Genomic DNA, 19,945 nt, shown 5'->3' on the forward strand with positions numbered 1-19,945 from the left:
CTCATACGTCAATATTCAAAAAAACAAATTAAAGCTAGCGACTTAATGTGTAATGCATCTCATTTGTTCAGCACTTTTCATGATGGACCAATTTGATGCAATAATTGAAGCTGGAGAGTTGCTTTCGGGAAAGGGCAGAGAACGACATGGCTGTGACATAGAACTGGACAAGAGTGCTTTTGAAAGGCTGCACAGGACGGAGCGTTTCTTTTAAAAGTTTCATTCTGGTTAAAAGCAAACGGAGGCGTGTGTGTGTATTTTCTGACTTCCGTGACTCCCTGTAGTTCAGGCTGCCTCTAGTAGCGTGGCACAGCTGACAGCATTCACCAAGGGTAGGTCCGCACTCTGAGGATATCATCACTTCAGGAAGGAACATGTACTAATTGTTGCATTAATTGTGCATGCCAAGAAGTGATTGTTGGCTATTAACAAACTCTCATTTTAGAAATAGTTTTAGTAGCAATAATTAGTCTTGGGGAAAGCTGCTAGCTGAACGGAGAATGCTTTGTGGGGGATGTGTAAAACGCTCCTTTTTAATTTTCTTCTTTTAGGACATTTGTTCTACTCCTCGGTTATTTCCAGATAATCCACAGGATGGGCAAGTGAAGCAGGGGATTCTAGGTGACTGCTGGTTCTTGTGTGCCTGCACCGCTCTGCAGAAAAACGAACACTTGCTCAACAAGGTAAAATCAGGGGGGTACGCCTGGGATATCTCCTTGCTGTGTGGATAGGAAGAACCGGGCTGGCTAGTGCATGACGACAGAGAGACAGATGCGGCTTCTCTGGTTAGCGATCTGTGAGCTGCACAACTATCTGTGCTGTGCGTATATAAATCGGAGGGAGCTAAGTTCAGCTCCTGCCTTCTACAATCCTGTGAGGGAGAGAAAATGATGATCAGTCGTAACTGGGTGCCAGTTCTGCTGTTTCTAAAATGCTGTGATATTGCTCCATCATGGGTTAGGGACCTTCGTTTTCAGTTTGGTGTTTTGTTTTTTTTTTTGTTTGTTTTTTTTCCCCAGGAATTTATCAGTTTTATTATACTGAAGAAAAACAAGTGAGAGAAAATGACTGTTTTCCACTTAAATGTCTCCTGTCTTTGTCGTAGTAAGAGACTGACAAATTCCCAGGAAAATAAAATAAAAACTAAAACTGAAGTGCCCTGGCCATAAGGGGCAGACTGAGCCGGTCTCTCTGTAGTTCTAGGGTAAACTCAGGACTGGCTCCGGCTTTCCCTGGTGAGACAGAGCTGTCGGATCAGGTGTATTATCTGCTCCTTTATCTCTGTTTCACCTGAGACAAAAAAAAACCATTAACAAGTGCCTGTTGTGTTCTCACGCCTGCCTCTGCTGATGCCCTTCCTCCTCTGTCCCCTGCATGTCCTGTGTCAGGCTTGTCAGGATTTTCTTTTTTCTTTTACACATCTTAGCTGAGAAATACTGGCTTGACAGGAAATAATGACACAAAATAATACATGTTCCAGTGCGTACCCAGATCAGTCCAGACTGCCGGGTTTTGTACCCCCTGCCAGCAGATGGAGACAGAGAGACGGTTTTAATGAAGCTGCTGCATATCCCAGTGCGCCACCTTCAGTCCCTCAGCATTATTCTGTCTCCAGCAGATATTGCAAAATCTGCAGTCTGGGGGGGGGAGAGTGAATTTCCAGTGGAGCCTTCTGGGGAGTTGTAAGGTCCTGGTTGGGGGGGGGGGGGCTATCCTCCCTGGTGAAGGCAGGCGAGCAGGGGGCTTGGTGACACTTTCTTAGCTCGCTCCCAGTAGCGTGGGGCTGATTATCATCTGGTGCTCCAGATCCCTTCGCTCCCACGAAGCAGTGGTGTGACTGTCCAGTGATCCTGTCCCTTCCATAAGGACGCAGGAAGTAGTTTATTTCCTTTTCTTCCCTCGTTTGTCTGTTTTGGCTAAAATTAAAAAAAAAAAAAAAAAAGTCCAGGGGCAAAAAGCTTGCCAGCGCATGGCCTAGATTTCGGGTTAATAGGGATGTTCGCCCGTCCAAGAGCACTGGAGGGGGGGGGGAGTGTGTGTCTGCAGCGACAGGTTTCTCACAACTTCATCCTGGGGATAGTCCTGTGGGGTGGGGGGGGGGGACAGAAGACCCTCCAGGGACAATTCTGGCGCTGCTTCAGGAAGGTACTAAGCCTTGGCAATGATACAGGGCTGGTCCACGTTTCGGTTTTGGCTGTCGTCCTGCAATTTATCACAATCTGCTTGTGATTTAACTAGTCTGAACAATTTTGTATCATCTGCACACTTGATTACCTCGCTCATCGTATTCCTTTCCAGACCATTCATACCTGCACACAGTACTCATCCTATTAAAGGATAAGAGTGCCCTTTTGCTAGCTGCAGGGAGTGCTCTGGATTGCTGTGGCAATTGGGTGCTTCCAACACTTTTGCGTTCTCTCAGAGGGTTGCGTTCAGGTTTGATGCTAAATTTCTCTGAAGTTTCAATTGGCTGCTGTCTCCTGTTTATAGAGGAACAGTTCAGGGGGTTTCATAGTATGTTTGTCAGATGTTTTTTTTTTCTTATTTTCCTTCAAGGGGTGTAGTGTCTTTGACCTCCTTCATAGTGCTTTTCTGTAACTTTTGTCACCAAAGATGATTTTTCTGGTGGCCATTTGTTTAGCTAGAGGCATTGACTTTGCAGAAATCCTTTTCTGGTCTTCTCGTTGTTTTGTGTCTCACAGACCAATCCTTTTTTACCTAGACTGGTTTCTGTGTTTCACTTAAATCAGACTTATCTACGAGTATTCATGAGAGGGGAGTGTCATGGTAGAGAGGCCACTCCACTTATGTGTCTCACTTAAATCAGACTTATCTACGAGTATTCATGAGAGGGGAGTGTCATGGTAGAGAGGCCACGCCACTTATTGGATGTGTGTTGGTTCTTCTTAGTTATGTCGTGATGAAATCTTAGATTGCTTATTTCACAGCTTTGTAAGGATGACATAGCTTACGTCTTTGGCTAGATGGTTTAAAAGAAAAAGAAATTATTCATATTATTGGAAGGTTGGCAACCTCCAGAGGTCCTTCAGGCGAACTGTGAAATCTCAAATTTCTTCTTGGGGGGTGGGGAAGCTTCCATTCTTGCCCTGTAAGATATTTGTAAGGTGGTTACTTGGTCCTCGTTACTTCCTTTCACTAAACATTTCGGTCTGGATGTTCAGGCAAAATAGGACTCAACCTTTGGAGCTGATGTTTTCAGGGCAGCCCCTATCTTCCTCCCTCCCAGATTAATTGGCTTGGGTACTTCCTACACATCTGGACTGGTGTAGCAGGATAAGGAGAAATGTAATCTTACCTGATAATTTCCTGTTGAATCCTGCTACACCAGTCCAGGATCCACTCTGCAGTATTTGAAGTGGTGGACCTTGATTTACAGAGATTAAGAGGCAACTAGAGGTTTATTTTTTGTTTCCTCTTTCTTTTTTTTTTTTTTTTTCCCTCTTCATTTATCTAAGTTTGTAAGGATTTTTTTTTTTTTTGAGGATCTTTTTGTTTCAAATTATTTGAGTTTGAATCTTTTGTTAGTTTTTTCTTCCACGGCTTTTTGCTGGAGCTGCGCCATGATAGCTATCAGTGATGATGTCATGGAAAAAGGTGCTTCCATCTGCGAGTAGGGGGAGAGAACCCACACATCTGGTCTGGTGTAGCAGGATTCAAGGAAAGGAAATTCAGGTAAGACTAAATTTTTTTTTTTTTTTTTCCCTTCTCCCTAGGTAATTCCCACAGGGCAGTCCTGCTGGACAGAGCATGGGTACAACGGCTCTTTCACCTGTCATGTTTGGCAGTTTGGGCAGTGGATGGAGGTCACCATTGATGACTACCTGCCATGCATTGGTGGGAAACTCTGCTTCTCTCGGTGCCAGTCCCAGGATATCTTTTGGCTTCCGCTACTGGAGAAGGCATTTGCAAAGTATGCACTGTTCACATCTCTTCTTCTGGGGTGGCACTTCCTCTGTGAATGATCAGATTTTCCCTTTTATTTCATCTTTTTCCAAAAATTATAATCCTGCTATTTTACTAGGTGGTACAAATCCTAAGATGCTGTGTGCCTTTCATCAGTTGGTGACTGCATTGCTTGATTCAGTTGCCTCTTTGCTGCTGGTTCTGTCTCAGTGTTTCCTGTATACCCTGTGCCCTAGGACTGCAGAAGCCTTGTGTTTTATTCTGACAGGCTGCATGGCTCCTATGAGAAGCTGTGGGCGGGACAAGTGGCAGATGCTTTGGTTGATTTGACGGGAGGGCTTGCTGAAAGATGGACCCTGAGAGATCTCTCAGGACGCCCTGGTAGCCGAGGAATTGTTGCTGTCCCAGAAGAGATGATCCTCCAGAAACTGATGAAGCTGAAAGATCGCTGTCTTATGAGCTGCTCCGTCCTCAGCTCCAGGAAAGGTAACACTATGCATGATATGGCTTTAATTAGTGCAATGAGCTGTTTGTCCTCTACAAGGTAAGCATCAAATCTTAGTTTTCCATTGCTATAGCAGTTTTGCTGTATCAGGGGAAACAGGAATTCAAGAAAGTTTCTGCCTTGGATCCACTGTGGCAGTCTTGTGTAGTTATCACCCACGAATGATGTGGATAGAGTATGGATGATCTCAAAAGGCTATCAAAATCCATATGAGATGAGACGTAAGGACTTAAATATATAAATCCTGGAGGAGAGGAGAGACAGCAGAGTTAAGACCGAGACATTCAAACAGAGTAGAGCACTGTTTATCCAAACATCTATTAATGGGGAAGCTGTTATTACCTGGGAAAATTGTGGTCTGTGGATCATGATCTACCTAATTATCAAATTGGTTGCATTTATGATCCGTTATCCAGAAGAAAGGAAAACTGGTTCCTTCCTGCTAATTTTCATTCCTGGAATACCACAGATCATTTTAGATGCATAGGTTTTGCATCCTTTCTGGCAGATAGGGACAGAGAAGAAAAGCTTTATTGACATTGCTGTTTAAGAGTGTGCCACCTGCAGTCTCTAAGTATGATCTATACCCAAGCCAAGATGAGATTAAATGTAAACACAAACGCTCCCCCCTCCTAAACCAAGCAAGCGGAAAGAGAAGCCCCAAACTGGAGCTCTGTCATAGACTATGGGTGTGCAAACTTCCCAACCAGCAATCAGGTCTGCTTTATTTACATACTGAAAGAAAAGCAGCCTTTCCAGAAAGGGCTGGGCTCTGGACTGATCTGTGGTATTCCAGGAATGAAGATTAGGTAAGAATAAATTCCTCTAATTCCTGTTCAGATCAGTCCAAATGCATGGACCCACATGCAGCACACTTTCCCCCAAGCCTGCTGTTGCCAGCTCCCAAACATCTAGTTGGTAATGTCTTCCCTTCACACTTACACAGCTCCAAGTCCCCTCCCAGCAGATCTCCTCTGGGCAAACCAACTGATACTCTCCTCAGGAGGCTGCCTGCAGCCTCTCAGGAATTGTCAGACTTCTACAAATATACACAGACCCAATTGCCTCTTTCAGCCACTGTGCAATGGTGGCCTTGGAGGCCTTTCATTCCATGACATAGAATGAAAAGTTGGTCCGGTCTCTGAAATCCGTTAGTAACCTTAAGATAGCACAACAAGACTTGATGGACATCCAACAAATGAAGTTTCCTTGCATGCAGAATCATCGAATCAAAATTTCAAAAAGCGGGGAAGCTCCACCATCAGCCTGAGATGAAAGGTAGAGATCACCTTTGGTAAAAAGGAAGGTACCATGTGCAAGGACACTGCATCCTCCGAAAACTGAAGAAAATGATCCCTATAAGACAAGGCCTGAAGTTCTGAAATCCTTCTGGCCGAACAAATCTCTACCAGGAAAACCACATTCAGGGTAAGATCCTTGAGCAATGCCATTTGCAATGCTCAAATGAAGTTTCACAAATTGCCCTTAGCTTCAAATTAAGACTCCACGAGGACTCTCTCACTGAGGGATGCAAATGCTTCTCCCCCCCCCCCCCCACCCCCGAAGAAAACATACTACATCTAGATGTGAAACCAGAGATACCCTGTGTACCTTAGCATGAAAACAGCCTAATGCTGCCCCCTGAACTCTCAGGTACTTGAATGCAAGACCCTCACTAGGCCCTTCTGCAAAAAGGTCAAGATCTGCCTCTGCAAGGCACTTTGCCTCGAATACACTCTCTGACATAAGCCAAGGTGGTGGAAGGTCTTCTAGCTTGTAGTAAGGTGGTAATATCTTCTGAATACCCCTTCATTCTTGAACGATTCCTTTCAATAGCCAGGACATGAGACAAAAGCAATCTACTTGATTCAAGACAATTGAGCCCTGATGAAGCAGCTTTCTAAGATTCATGAACCTCAGAGGGCAGTCCACTGCAAGATTTACCAGATCTGCAAACCATGGCCGCTGTGACCATTCTGGAGCTACAAGAATTGCCCTTCCTGGATGCTGCTTGATGTACTGTAACCACCAGCCTACCAGGGGCCATGGGGGGGAAAACACATATAACTGTATCTTTCAGCCACTGAAGAAACAGAGCATCTATTCCCTCTGCTCCGTTCTCTCGTCTGCAATGGATAAACCGTCATACCTTGGTGTTCTGTCTGAATGCTATCAAATTCAGCTGTAGCAAATGAGAGCCAGTGCCTTGTCCACCATCTCCCATTCTCCAGGATCCAACACTTGCTAGCTGAGAAAATCTGCCTGAACATGGGACACCACCAGAGCTGACAAGTGCTGTTCTGCCTAACAGAAAAGTTCCTGGTTCTCCAGAGTCACCATACGACTCTTGATTTATATAAGCCACTATCATCATCATTGTTCGACAATTCAAAGCCTTTGACCATACGACAGTGAAAGAAACAGTAACACTAAGTGAAGTGCCCTAATTTCCAAACAATTAATAGACCTCAATTCTTCTGCCGTCGACACCAATCTTGAGCTGTCTGCCCTTGGCAAATAGGACCCCAACCCTTCCAGCTTACATCTATGGTTACTACCACCCAATCTGGAGTTTCCAACTCATTCCTTGTTCCAGATTGGCCCAAGAAAGCCACCATGAGAGACTGGACATGGATTCCCCCTGAAAAGGTAGTGGGAGCTGAAACTCTGACAGTGAATTCCAATAGGATAGGAGTGCCCTCTGAAGTGGATGCATATGTGAGAATGCCCAGGGAACCAGACTGCGCATAGACTCTATAGAGCCCAGAATTTGTAAATAATCCCATTCCCTGGGCACTGATAGCTGTAATAACCAGCGAACCTATGCCTGCAGCTTCATCACCCTGTCTGTTGTGAGAGACCTTGCCAACCCTGGGTGTCAAAACTGGCCCCCAGGTACTCCAGCGACTGAGCTGGAACCAAGTTAGTCTTTGACAGGTTCACCATCCAGCTCGGGAGTCCGTAACCTCTGCATATCTTGCTGTACCAATTGCTGACATAGGGTCTTCAACTTTGCTCGAATTAGCCAATCGTCTAGATAAGGGTGCACCAAGATGCCTTCTTTTCATAGAGCCATAGCTACCACCACCATCACCTTGGTGAAGGTTTACGGTGCTGTCGCTAATCCAAATAGGAGGGTGTGAAGGAGTGAAACTGAAAACTATTCCCCCCCCCCCCCCCCCCCACCAAATCATGAATCAAAGACATTTCTGTTGCTCTGCTTGAATCTATATGTGCAAATAAGCCTCTGTCAAATCCAAAGTTGCCAGGAACTCCCCTTTGCAGACCGCTGCTATCACGGATTGTAGAGTTTGCATTTGAAGCCTTGGCCATTTGAGAGCCACATTCATCATCTGTAGATCTAGAATAAGTCAGTATGTACCTTTCTTTTTCGAAACCACAAAGTTAATGGAATACCTTCCTTTTCCACACTCCCTCAGGGGAAAGGGAACTATTTATTTAAAATCTTTTCTATACCGTCGCTAAGTCATATACCATCACAACGGTTTACATGTAGGCATATAAATTAATGTAGGTGAGGGTGTACATTAGTACATTCTAACAGGTGCTGCTAAAGGTTCGGTTACAATATATCATTAAAGACAATCAATTGTTTAGTGGGGTAGGTCATGACCTGTGAGGTACTGTTCACGAGTAAAATTCACTATTCAAAGTGTTACAATTATGTTTATAGTGATGTAGAGTTCGTGGACCACTCTACTGTGCGCCAGTGTTCTTCTGCCTGTTTCTAAATATTTTTTATTCTACCATCTCTTTATAAAATACTTGTTTGAAAAGCCATGTTTTTAAACTTTTCTTAAATGATTTGAGATCACTTTGCAATCTGATCTCTAGATGCATTGTGTTCCAAAGTATGGGGCCTACTAGTGATAAGGCCCTTTCTCTCACTTCGGTTAGTCTTGCCGTTTTTACTGAAGGAATGGTTAGGAGTGCTTTATTTGTAGATCGAAGGTTTCTGTGTGGGACATGTACTCTTAATGCTGTGTTTAGCCAATCCAATTTCTCATCATGTATTAGTTTATGTATGGTACATAGGATTTTGTATTTAATTCTGTGTTCGATAGGTAACCAATGTAGTTCCGCCAGGGTTTCAGTTATATGGTCCCTCCTCCTTTTTCCGGTTAGTATTCTAGCTGCTGTGTTTTGAAGTATTTGAAGTGGTCTTAATGTTGTGTTTGGGAGCCCTAGTAGAAGGGCATTACAGTAGTCTGTGCTGGAGAAAAGTAGTGCCTGTAGAACTGTTCGGAAATTAGTTGGTGTTAGTAGTGGTTTTAGTTTTCTGAGTACCATAAGTGTAGCATAGCCTTCCTTTGTTCAGTGATATGTGCTGTTTTAGATTGATTTCAGGGTCCATTATTATTCCAAGGTTTCGTACTTGCAGGTGCCTGAACCGATCCAGTGTTGTATGAACTGCCTCCTGTTTTCAGGAGGCAAAAAGGAGACCATGTAGGCCTCTCTAACTGGATGAGCAAATTCTAACATATAGCCATCTCTTATCACCTTCAGTAACCACTGGTCCATTGTGATTTTGGTCCACTCTTCGTAAAAATGGGCCAATAGTCTTCCAACTATTTCTAAGGAAGATTTGACCAGACTCGTTTTATTGCACAGACTTGCTTCCTCTGGCTCCTTGACTGAAGCTTTCCCGGACTGGTGTACATGGGCCCCGAAAGGACTGCATTCTGACTGCGCCCTGCTTCTGAGAGGAGGAAGATCCTCTGGATGGATGATATCTCCTGGTGTCTCTACTCCATGATTGATAAGGAAAGATCTTCTTGATCCCTCTGTCCTTAGGTAATTAACTTTTTGACTCTCCCAAGTGCTTCACCAGTTCCTCCAGATTCTTTCCCAAAAAACCAGCTTCCCTTTGAAGTGGAGATTACCCAGCTGTGACTTGGACCACACATCTGCTGGCCAGTACCTCAGCTATAGGAGAACGTATGAATTAAATCATACAAAGCATCTGCCACATAGGCTAATACTGCCTTCAAGTGCTCCGCTTGCTTGGTGGAACTCAAGGAGTCCCTTTCTTTCCACCTGCAAGTGTTTCACTCAGTGTAAACAGGCACATTGCATAAAGCTATTTGCAGACTGCTGCCTGGATGCCCAAGGCAAACTCTCAAACATCCTCTTGAGATTTTCTCCCAATCCTTCAGGTCTTTCAAAGTGGCCGACCCTGCCACCAGGATGGTGGTGGTCTTGGTCACAGATGAGCCCGAAGTGTCCAACTGGGGAGCGTCACAGCCCTAGGGCATCCTCAGGTAGGGGTTACAACTTTGATATAGTTTGGTCTATTTTCAGTCAAGTCTCTGGAATATCCCACTCCCTGACCACTAGCTTCTTGAATGACCCCATGAAAGGGAAAGGCTTTCGCTGGGCTTCAGACTAAGTTCAAACTCCACGCTGGACACAATCTGTGCACCAGCGGCTGTAAATGCTTGGACCCCCCTTCAAGAACCATACCACATCCGAATGTGACGTCAATGGCCTCCCTTGTCGCTTACCACTGAGACATCCCAATGCTGCCACTTGCACCAAAAGGATTGTAAGCTAAGCCCTCCTACTTGATCCTTAGTTCTTGGTGGGGGGCAGGAGGATATAAATATATACATTTTTAAGTCTCATCTCATTGGATTTTTGGTGCAGTCCATGCACTATTTTGGTTACCTTTCTTTGAACTGCTGCTAGCCTTTCTCTGATTGTTCTGAAATATGGCCAACTCTTAGCTGTGTTAAGCTGTTACGTTTTGTGATAGAGAGCCGCAAGGCTGGCTGGGAAAAGGGGTCTGATCGTTCTCCCACAGAGCAGATACTGTTATGGTTTTTCTGTTTTTCTACACAGAAGCTGGTGAGCTGGGGGAGTTGCATGCTTTTGTCATCCTAGATATTCAAGATGTGGGCCATGCCTCTGGTAGAGAGTTGTTGCTGCTCCGTATATGGAATCCTTGGGGGAGGCGCTGCTGGAAGGGGCTCTGGCAGGATGGGTGAGTCACAGGTGGCATAGAGGGAGGTCATCAGAAGGGTGACAGGAGATGGGGTGGGAGTCTTTGGGGTGTTGTGTGACTCATGGAGTAGCAAACTACCTTAATACAGTGCCTCCTAGTAATCCCTAACCTATTATGTAATGACTTATTTATTTAAAAATTATATAAACTACAAATTACAAAATAATGGTCTAAGCAGTGTACAGTTAAAACATACATAATATCAAATAAACATAGATGTATATAAAACACAAATTTTTGTTCATAAAAGCTTCATTAAAAATGCTTTCAATTTGATTTATCTGACCAATCACTATGTAATCCTCTTTGAAGTGGCAGACCAGCTTAAAATAATTTATATATTACCCATAGCTGTAAATCACAAGGGGGGGATATTGAGAAGGAAGAATGGGTCGTCAAGGCGTTGATTGAGCTGGGAGGGTAACTCCCTATCCCTGCCTCACCCCCCCCCCCCCCCCCAAACAATCCCAAATGCAGAACTGCGATGTTGACTCATTCTGTGTATGGCCACCCTCCTCCACCTCCCTAATTCTTTACTCACGAACTCGTTTTTATCTTTATTGGGATTTATTCGTCACCAGGGCACTAAGTGATGTACAATACAACCTACATAATATACAACTTATACATTCAATAAAATAAACACAAAATCATAAAACGCTTATGACAACAAAAATAGCTGGGAAAAAAGCACTGTTCTCACACAACCACTTAGCAATAAGCCTGCTTTAAATGGGCAGGTTTTCAATAGACTCAAATGTACAGTACCTGAATGTAATCTGCTTTGAATGTCTGAAAGGTGGAATATAAATCACAGTTTTTGAGAAGTCTCACTGACTGTAATTCTTTGTCTTTATCTTGTACCAGCAAACTTCTCACTTCTTAGTTCTGTGCCTCCGTTCCTTGAGCTCAGCCCAAGATTTTGCAGAATACTGGCAACAGTTTTCCCTCTGACTATAGCAGACGCCTACACTAGAATCAGACTTCTGACCTGAAGATTCACAGATCCCAGTGATCGCATCTCACACACCTCGCAGTCCATGCTCCCAGCAATGTTCAGGGGTGGCCCTGATTGCATTTCTCTACAGAAAGTGTCGACCCAACAGTTGCCCCCTCGGACCTTCCATTGTGAGAAGGTGGAGCTCTGATTTCTCTCGCATTCTCATTTCAGCGGTGATGGGTGGAGACAACTGGAGCCCGCAGTTACTTCCAAACTCCTCTCCCAGCTTCAGGAAGGAGAATTCTGGATGGACGAGGAGGAGTTTCTGCGGGAGTTTGATGAGGTCACTATTGGCTATCCAATCAGCAAAGAGGGCCACCTTCAGAGCCTCCATACAGGCATGTGCTGTACCCCAGGGCTTATCCTAGACAGATATGCATGGTTTGCATTGCAGCTTTTGCAGTGGTAAAGATGTGTGTGCATATGCCTCTTGGATGCTGAATGTTAGAGGCACACTAAATGGATGCTAAGAGGTTGTTTTTGTTTTTTTTTTTTAAAGGTGTTGCTTGTACAAAAATGCCTGCATATGTGGTCCATGCACGAGCAGTGAGGATTTAAAAAAGCCACAAATTACACACACATGCCTCATGAGAAATAAGGGGGTGGAAACGGGGCGGGGTGTGGTGTTCTGGGGCGGGGCGTAACTTCGTATTTTAAAATCGCAGCTCACGTAGGCTAGAGATCCGCATAGCTTTACTGCTGCTCCTGATGAGAAGCAGATCTGTAGATCTTGAGATTTTTAGGGCTTACAGGACAGGGTGAAGGGTCCGGGTCAACTAGGGGGAATGCAAGATGAAAGATCTTGATATCAACTCGACAAAACTGATGGACTAATTGGGAAAACTGGGAATGTGTCTCGCGGGAGCTTGTGTTAAAATCGGCTTCCATATGTGCATAAAAGCCGACCAAAAGTCCTTTGGAAGATGCATGCGCCAGCTTTGCTCAAGAAACCTCTTGAAAATTAGGAGCATAGTTGCGCACTGTTGGTGTGTGTTTAAGACATATGTGTGCTCGTGCACGCACAGTTTAAAATTCCAGCATATCTTCGCTCGCATGCCAACGTGCACATCTATGGGCGCATGTGCACTTGTGTTAAAATTACCGTGTAAATGTTTAGACATGTTGGAAGCATGTCTCTTAAGTGTAAAGCTCCCGTTGTACTTGAGGCATCTCACACTGTGCAGTGCTTATTTTGTAATTGTCTTCAATAGTGGCACTGAATTCAGTACCAAACCAAGCAGATCGATACAGAAGTATATTATACACAGAACACATCTTAGCTCAACACAAATAGGCCTGATTTGTTTTAAATCTGGTGGTTTTTATGGAGTGTCCCCTTGTTTTTTTAGCATTATTTGAAAGAGTAAATTATTTATCTGTTCTGCCACCTGTTAAGAGCCCCATAACATTACCAACAAATGTAAAACTAGAAATTTTAATAATTTAGAGGTCCTGCATAATCTGAGACCATAAGCTGTAGCTTAGGTAGTTTGGGCCTAAATTCAGTAACTGCATGACATCGCACATCACCACATCTTCCCTCTCCCACTTGCAGTAAAAATACTTGTCAGTGATTTATAGGGCGGTTTTTACTAGCACGCGCATTTGATCTGTAAATGGAAATTGAAGATTTATGTACACCATTGGATGAGGTAGAGCGACGGGGTTATCTGGACCACCGCGCATAGGGAGGATAACTTTCAGTGCTGCTCGCGCGTGTCCATGTGTGCACGTATGTGGGTACATGCGAAGCAGATACAGTAATCTTATAACCTGTGTGCAAACGATATGACCGGGTTATAAAATACGAGCACAAACATGCGCTCGTGTGTAAAAACCACGAGCCACGCACGACATTGAGATAAGTAGCAGCATTCATCCAAACATAGAAATGATGGCAGAAAAGCACCAAGCGGTCCATCCAGTCTGCCCAGCCAGCTTATGGTAGCACCAGCCGTGCCATACAGGTCTCCCCCATGAAGGTATCATGAGGGGGTGGCATCTGCCTTGCAGTTACTCCCCTCCCCCCCCCCCCCAATACTGATTTTCCCAAACTGTTATTCAGGACCCTTGGTTTCTGTCTGTCCAATTTCCCTTTATCTTTCACCGTTCAAGCAGAGAGGAATGTTACATTTACATCACAAGTATAAGGCTTATTGGTTAAGGGGAGTAACAGCTGCATCAACAAGTTACCCCATGCTTGTTTGTTTTTCCCTGACTGTAAAATTCATGTCCTTGTTGGTTGCTGTCTGAAATTGATTCTGCTTTTCCTCTTTTCTCCCTGCCATTAAAGCAGAGAGCGATGAGTTGCATTAACAGTATGAAGGCTTGTTGGTTAAGGGCAGTAACCGCCACACCAGCAAGTTACCCCCATGCTCTCTTTTCCTCATTTCCAGCCTCCAGCTTTTTAAGGATCCACAGTGTTTATCCCATGCCCCTTTGAAATATTTCACCATTTTTGTCTTCACCACCTCCTTGAAGGGCATTCCAGCCATTCACCACCCTCTCTGTGAAGAAATATTTCCTGACATTGGTTCTGAGTCTTCTTCCCTGGAGTTTCATTTTGTTACCCCCTAGTTTTACTGATTTCTTTCCAACTAAGAAGGTTTGTCAAATGTGTATCATTGAAATCTTTCAGGTATCTGAAGCTCTGTATCATATCCCTCCTCTCCTCCAGGGTATACATATTCAGATCCTTCAACCTCATAAGTCATTTGGAGAGCTCTCACCATTTGGTCACCCTTCTCTGGACCGCCTCCAACCTGTCTCTCTCACTTTTGAGATACGTTCTCTAGAACTGAAAATAAAACTCCAGGTGAGGCCTCACCAAGGACCTGTACAAGGGGATAATTCTTTCCTTTTTCTTACTCTATATTCTTCTCTATGCAGCCCAGCATTCTTCTGGCTTTAGCTATTGCCTTGTTATGTTGCTGTTGCCGTCTTCAGATTGCTAGACACTACCACCCCAAGGTCCTTCTCTTGCTCTATGCACAACAGCCCTTCGCCCCCATCACATACAACTCTTTCGAGTTTCCACACCCCAGATAAATGACTCTGCACTTCTTGGTATTGAATCCCAGCTGCCATATCTTCGACCACAGTTCAAGCTTCTTTAAATCATTTCTCATTATCTCCACTTTGTTGCAGATCTTAGTATCAGCCGCAAAAAGACAAACTTTACCTTCTATCCCCTCCGCAATGTCGCTCACAAAGATATTGAACAGGACCGATCCTTGCAGCACACCACTTAACACCATTGTCTCTTCAGAGTAGATTCCATTCACCATTACACTCTGTCTTCTATCCGTCAACCAGTTTGAATCCAGGCCACCACCTTGGCGCTCACTCCCAAGCTCCTCATTTTATTCAGAAGCCTCCTGTGTGGGACTGTATCAAAAGCTTTGCTGAAATCCAAGTAGATCTCATTGAGCACTCTTCCTTAATCCAATTCTTTAGTCACCCAATCAAAAAAAATCAATCTGATTTGCCTGACAGGACCTTCCCTGGTGAATCCATGGTGCCTCAGATTGAGCAACCCTCTGGATTGTAGATAGTTCACTGTCCTTTCCATCATCAGAGTCTCCATTACTTTTCCCACCACAGAGGTGAGGCTAACCGGCCTGTAGTTTGCAGCCTCCTCTCTGCTCCCACTTTTGTGAAGCGGGACCATCACCATTCTTCTCTTCTCCAATCACTCGGCACCACTCCCCTGACTTTAATTCCCAGACAAGTGTTCCACAGAATATCAGCACTTCCCGGACAAAGTGAAACCAAACCCTGTGAACAGCCCCAGCACCATCTTTTTTTTTTTTTTTTTTTTTTAATTTGGTTAAATTTTGTGCAGGTAACTATTTTAACCAGGGAGCGAGAGAAATATTCAAATCTTTGTTGTCTGGCCGGCTCTAGAGGTTAGCTGGACAAACCCTTTGAATATTGACCTCAAAGAGGTTTCCAGTCTTTCTTGTGTCAGTGTAATAGTATTTTTTATTGGATAAGGAAACGGGATCTCAACTATCAACACAGTGGGATTGAGAGAAGAGGATGAAAAGATCAGAGATAGGGAGCATGGGGGTTTGGGAGAGATAAATGAGGAGGAGCATGAAGGGGGCGAGAAATTGAGCAGACTGGAAATGGGGGGGAGGGGGGGTGTAAGAGGATATCATAATGCCTTCCCTGTACGTACCCAGATCAGTCCAGACCGTGGGTTGAGCCTCCTGTCCAGCAGGTGGAGACAGAAAAACTGAAAAGGGTCTCCTATATCAGGACAGAACCTACCTTGCATCCCTTCAGTAATTGTCTGTCTCCAGCAGATGCGACAGCTCACCCTGCGGTTCCCTCTTTCTTCTTCTCAGGGAGATTTTTCTCTTCATAACTTTTCAGGATCAAGCAAGTATTTTCTTATGTTTTAAGAGCAAAAAAAAAAAAGCTTACCTTTACTTGGCATAATCCAAAGCTGTTCTGTCCCCTCGCTCTTCCAGGGTCCTAGGGGTCTTGCCCCTTGATTGTTCAGCCTAGGATTCCTTTCCTGGTGACCTCCTGCCTGACTTGGGGTGAAACTGGTGGTCCAGTCCCACCCCCTCTCTGGCTGCTGCGACCCTTGAGAAGTTCTGATCCCTCGGGTCCCATGGCAGGGAAGAATTAACACCTCTGCCGTTTTAACAACAAAAATATTACAAGGAAAGGCGAGGTGAATTAAACTCTGGCAGCACAGCTCCCCGCGTTTGTTTGGCTCTGTGCCGGGACAGCAGCATAGCAGGGTCCATTCTGCTGCTTGCGGTTGTGATTGCAGCCAGGCTCAACTGCTCCGTTTTCTCCGCGGCTTTGTTTACCTTCAGCATGCCGCGTTCAGCCTGGCCTGCGGGGAGCCTGCTTCACGGCTCTCCCATGACGGGCTGTGTGCTACGTTTGCCCGGCGGAGAGGGTCCCTCCATGGCGAGGTCCAGGACCGGCCCACCAAGCGTATGTCTAAGCCACTTCCCACTCAGAAAGCCGTGGGAACGGTGACCATTTTGAGCTCAGCTCTGCCTATGGATTCGGAGCCACAAGGGGGAGGGGAGCCAGATTTTTTTTTTTTTTTTCTTTCAGATTCACCACCGAATTTAAGTCCCGTTGACTCCCTGGACGAGGTCCCTGACCATCCTACCACAGTTCCTCCTCCTGCATTACCCAAGAAGTTGAAACCTCTGTCTTCTACTGATTTCATACTCCTCATGCACAAGTCCTATTTAGCCAGCCTGCAGGAGGAGGAGGAGGATTCCTGCCAGCGAAACTCCCTCGGGTAACCCTTCCCCAGCACCCTAAGGTTCCGGATCCGCAGGGGTCAGTTAGGGTTCGCACAGTCCCAGGTGACACTGATTATCTGTATTTATTTATTTTTTTATTTTTTTATATTCTCCTGCTAATACAGCTGGCTAACGTTTAGGACCTCTGAACAGCAGTCCTGAAGTAATCTAGATAAACTTTGGCTTGCTTTTGTTGAGTCACGAATTGTCTGGTGTAAACTGCCCTGATGATCTTGTGATCACAAGCCGGCATATGAGACCTCTTAAATAACTTCTATGCAGCTCGATTTGCACCTCTGAAATATCCTGGCCGGATAAACTTATCCAGCAGTCCTTGCTGGTTGGCTGGTAGCTGAAAATTGCCTTCAGTGTTTAGGGTGTGTCTGGTTGCATTTTTCTACCAGGTGAGAGGCTCTGTATCCCTGCATCCAGTCCTAGAGGTGATCTCTGCATTCCTTTTGCCCATCTCCTGCGCATCCAGCTCCAGAAGCGAGATGCTCTGTGTGTGTTACACATCCCTGGTGCTGTCCTTTTATTTATTTATATTTATAGAGTAGTTTGCTCTGACACGCCATGTTTGCATGAAATGTAATTCATGCCATATCCTCGCCAAAGCCTCGGGTTCATCACTTCGCTGTGCTTTTATCGTTCCTGTGCGATGTTCCCGTAGGTAACGTCTTGAGCCACGTGCAGCAGCTCTCCGGATCCTGGACGAAAGGTCAGACTGCAGGAGGCTGCCGTAACAACAGCAGTTTCCCCAGAAACCCCAAGTTCTGGCTGAGAGTCTCGGAGAGCAGCGAGGTTTGTGTGGCCCTTCTGCAGAAACATCTGAAGCTTGAGGAGCTCCAGGCCACCCCGGCATGGATAGGCAGAGTTCAGAGATACCGCTGCAGAGAGAAGGAGCTGCCATCCTCCGCCATGGACCAAGAGAGCAATGCATCTCAGGCTATCGGCTTGCACATCTGGAAGGTGAACTTTCGCTTTCAAATGAGGAAGAAGAGAAATGGTTCCAAGAGACAGGGAGAGGGGACATCAGCTCTGAGATTTCCAGGCACAGTTTGGGGGGGCCACAGACCAGAAGAGAGTTACGTCAGCCTCTGCATGTGCGTGTGGGTGGTCCTAAGGACCATCGTAGTACAGTCTCTTCAGAGAGAGCCTGAGAAATCTTGCTTGCATCAGACTTTTTATAATGTAAGACTCTATGCTCATTAGCTCTTATTTATTTGACCATAGCTGATTTTCCAACATTCAAATTCCCCATTATGGCGGAAGACAATGCATGAAATAATCAAAATACAGAAAATATTAAAAAAAAAAAAAAAAAGCCAAACCCAGCGTTCCTCCCAAAAAGCCAGAGCGGTGACGTCCTAAGGTAGGAAGTTACGAGCTCTGACGCGAGTGCCCATAATACCGTTCCAGGTGGCAAAGCAGCGGTTTAACCTGCAGAAGACCCTGGGAACGCTCCCTGCGGCGAGCACCAGCTGCCATTCCTACGAGCGGGAGGTGCACCTGCGCTGTGACCTTTCACCTGGCTATTACCTGCTCATTCCCAGCACCTTCCTGAAGGACGTGGAAGGGCGTTTCCTCCTCCGCGTCCTCTCTACGGGGAGAATCTCCCTCAGGTGAGGAGGGGATTCTGCTGACTGCCTTGGTGGTGATGTGGCGGGGGGAGGGCAGTATTTTTTTTCCAGAGGGATTGTCCGTGGGTTAGGTGGGTGTTCATCGCAATCTCCCTCCCTCCAGTGGTGGGGGGGGGGAAAGGGTTGGGGCTAGGCCCATCCCGGTAGTGCGTGCGCGGCGAGTTCATTTCTAAGACCCTGCAGAGAGGTTTTTTGTACCTGCAGTCCCCTGCCAGGCCAGACCTTCTCAAGGGCAAACTCCATGGGGGCGTTATCCTGTGAAAGTGAGCTTGCAGGACTGAAAATGTCCATTAAAACATCACCTCCCTGCATGAAAGCCGTCCGTCAGTCCATGTGCTACCAGACCGTCGTCCCTAGCCCATCCCCCAAGGTGGCCGCATATATTATTAGGATCCTGTCTGAACATTGCCTGCCCCTTTTTGCTTACTGCGGATTTGTGCGCAGCGGGGAGCGTATGAATCCAGTGATCTGCGGGAGGCTTCGGTTATGTGTTTTAGGTCTGGATGCTAAATTTTCCCCCCCTCTTTTTGTCTTGGCACAGTGAGATGAAACCCTCTCTGCATGGCTCAGCCCGTGAGGAGGAGAAACCCAGTGGTGCCTGGCAGACGGTGCAGCTGCAGGGGCGCTGGGAGGGTGGGCGCACTGCGGGAGGCAGCAGGAATTTCTCCTCTTACCACTGCAACCCCCGCTTCCCCCTCTCCGTCCGGGCTGACTTGGGAGACTGCAATGTTAAAGTCGTACTGCGGCAGCACTGCCAGGACCACCAGTACCATCCTATTGGGTTCCATGTTTTCCAGGTACGAGGTATCCTACTGTTCCAGATAGGCCCTTTCTCAGTAAACCCCATTCTGTAATGGGAGGTGCTTTTGGGGGACTGGGGGGGCATTAGAAGGCTCTGGGCCATGGCAGAGGGTCATGGCTTATTGCGAGGTTGCCAGGGGATTTGGGGCATGGTGAAGGATCTACGGTATGGCAAGGGCTCTTTTTTTCTTTTTTGGGGTTGCCAGGTGCATGGTAATGCTGCCAATTGACCAGGATTGGGTACAGAGTGGTTTAATGGAACAAAGTCAGCATGGCTTTACCCAGGGCAAGTCTTGCCTCACAAATCTGCTTCACTTTTTTGAAGGAGTTAATAAATATGTAGATAAAAGTGAACCGGTAGATGTAGTATACTTGGATTTTCAGAAGGCGTTTGACAAAGTTCCTCATGAGAGGCTTCTAGGAAAAGTCACCACAAAGCCTCCAACAATCACCTGAAACATGTATTTATGAACTTTTTCTGGCTTCAAATACCAATGGGGTAAAACTTTATTTCCATTTTCTACAAGAAGCGATGAAATGGAGCTTCTACCGACTTAACTCATAAGAACATAAGAACCTGCCATACTGGGTCACAGGGTCCATCAAGCCCAGCATCCTGTTTCCAACAGTGGCCAATCCAGGCCATAAGAACCTGGCAAGTACCCAAAAACTAAGTCTATTCCATGTTACCATTGCTAATGGCAGTGGCTATTCTCTAGAACTTAATAGCAGGTAATGGACTTCTCCTCCAAGAACTTATCCAATCTT

General features: G+C 45.7%; 1 protein-coding gene across 14 annotated transcripts in view; it reads left to right on the forward strand.

Annotated features, from left to right (window-relative positions):
- Nucleotides 1-19,945, forward strand: part of CAPN10 (calpain 10) — a 44,912-nt gene that overhangs the window by 11,284 nt on the left and 13,683 nt on the right. For 13 of the 14 annotated variants that reach the window (XR_003858571.1, XR_003858575.1, XR_003858574.1 and 10 more), the window contains 8 exons: nt 552-683; nt 3,735-3,931; nt 4,193-4,410; nt 10,292-10,433; nt 11,626-11,792; nt 17,407-17,705; nt 18,156-18,358; nt 18,918-19,173. Coding sequence is in view for 2 of the 14 variants with exons in the window: in XM_029615390.1 (XP_029471250.1) it covers nt 552-683; nt 3,735-3,931; nt 4,193-4,410; nt 10,292-10,433; nt 11,626-11,792; nt 17,407-17,705; nt 18,156-18,358; nt 18,918-19,173 (1,614 nt within the window). In the remaining 12 variants the exon portion in view is untranslated. The remainder of the gene's footprint in view (nt 1-551; nt 684-3,734; nt 3,932-4,192; nt 4,411-10,291; nt 10,434-11,625; nt 11,793-17,406; nt 17,706-18,155; nt 18,359-18,917; nt 19,174-19,945) is intronic. The other variant, XR_003858569.1, reaches the window with a different exon arrangement.

This window comes from Rhinatrema bivittatum, chromosome 9 (assembly GCF_901001135.1).
Source record: "Rhinatrema bivittatum chromosome 9, aRhiBiv1.1, whole genome shotgun sequence".
In the NCBI taxonomy this organism is placed as follows: domain Eukaryota; kingdom Metazoa; phylum Chordata; class Amphibia; order Gymnophiona; family Rhinatrematidae; genus Rhinatrema; species Rhinatrema bivittatum.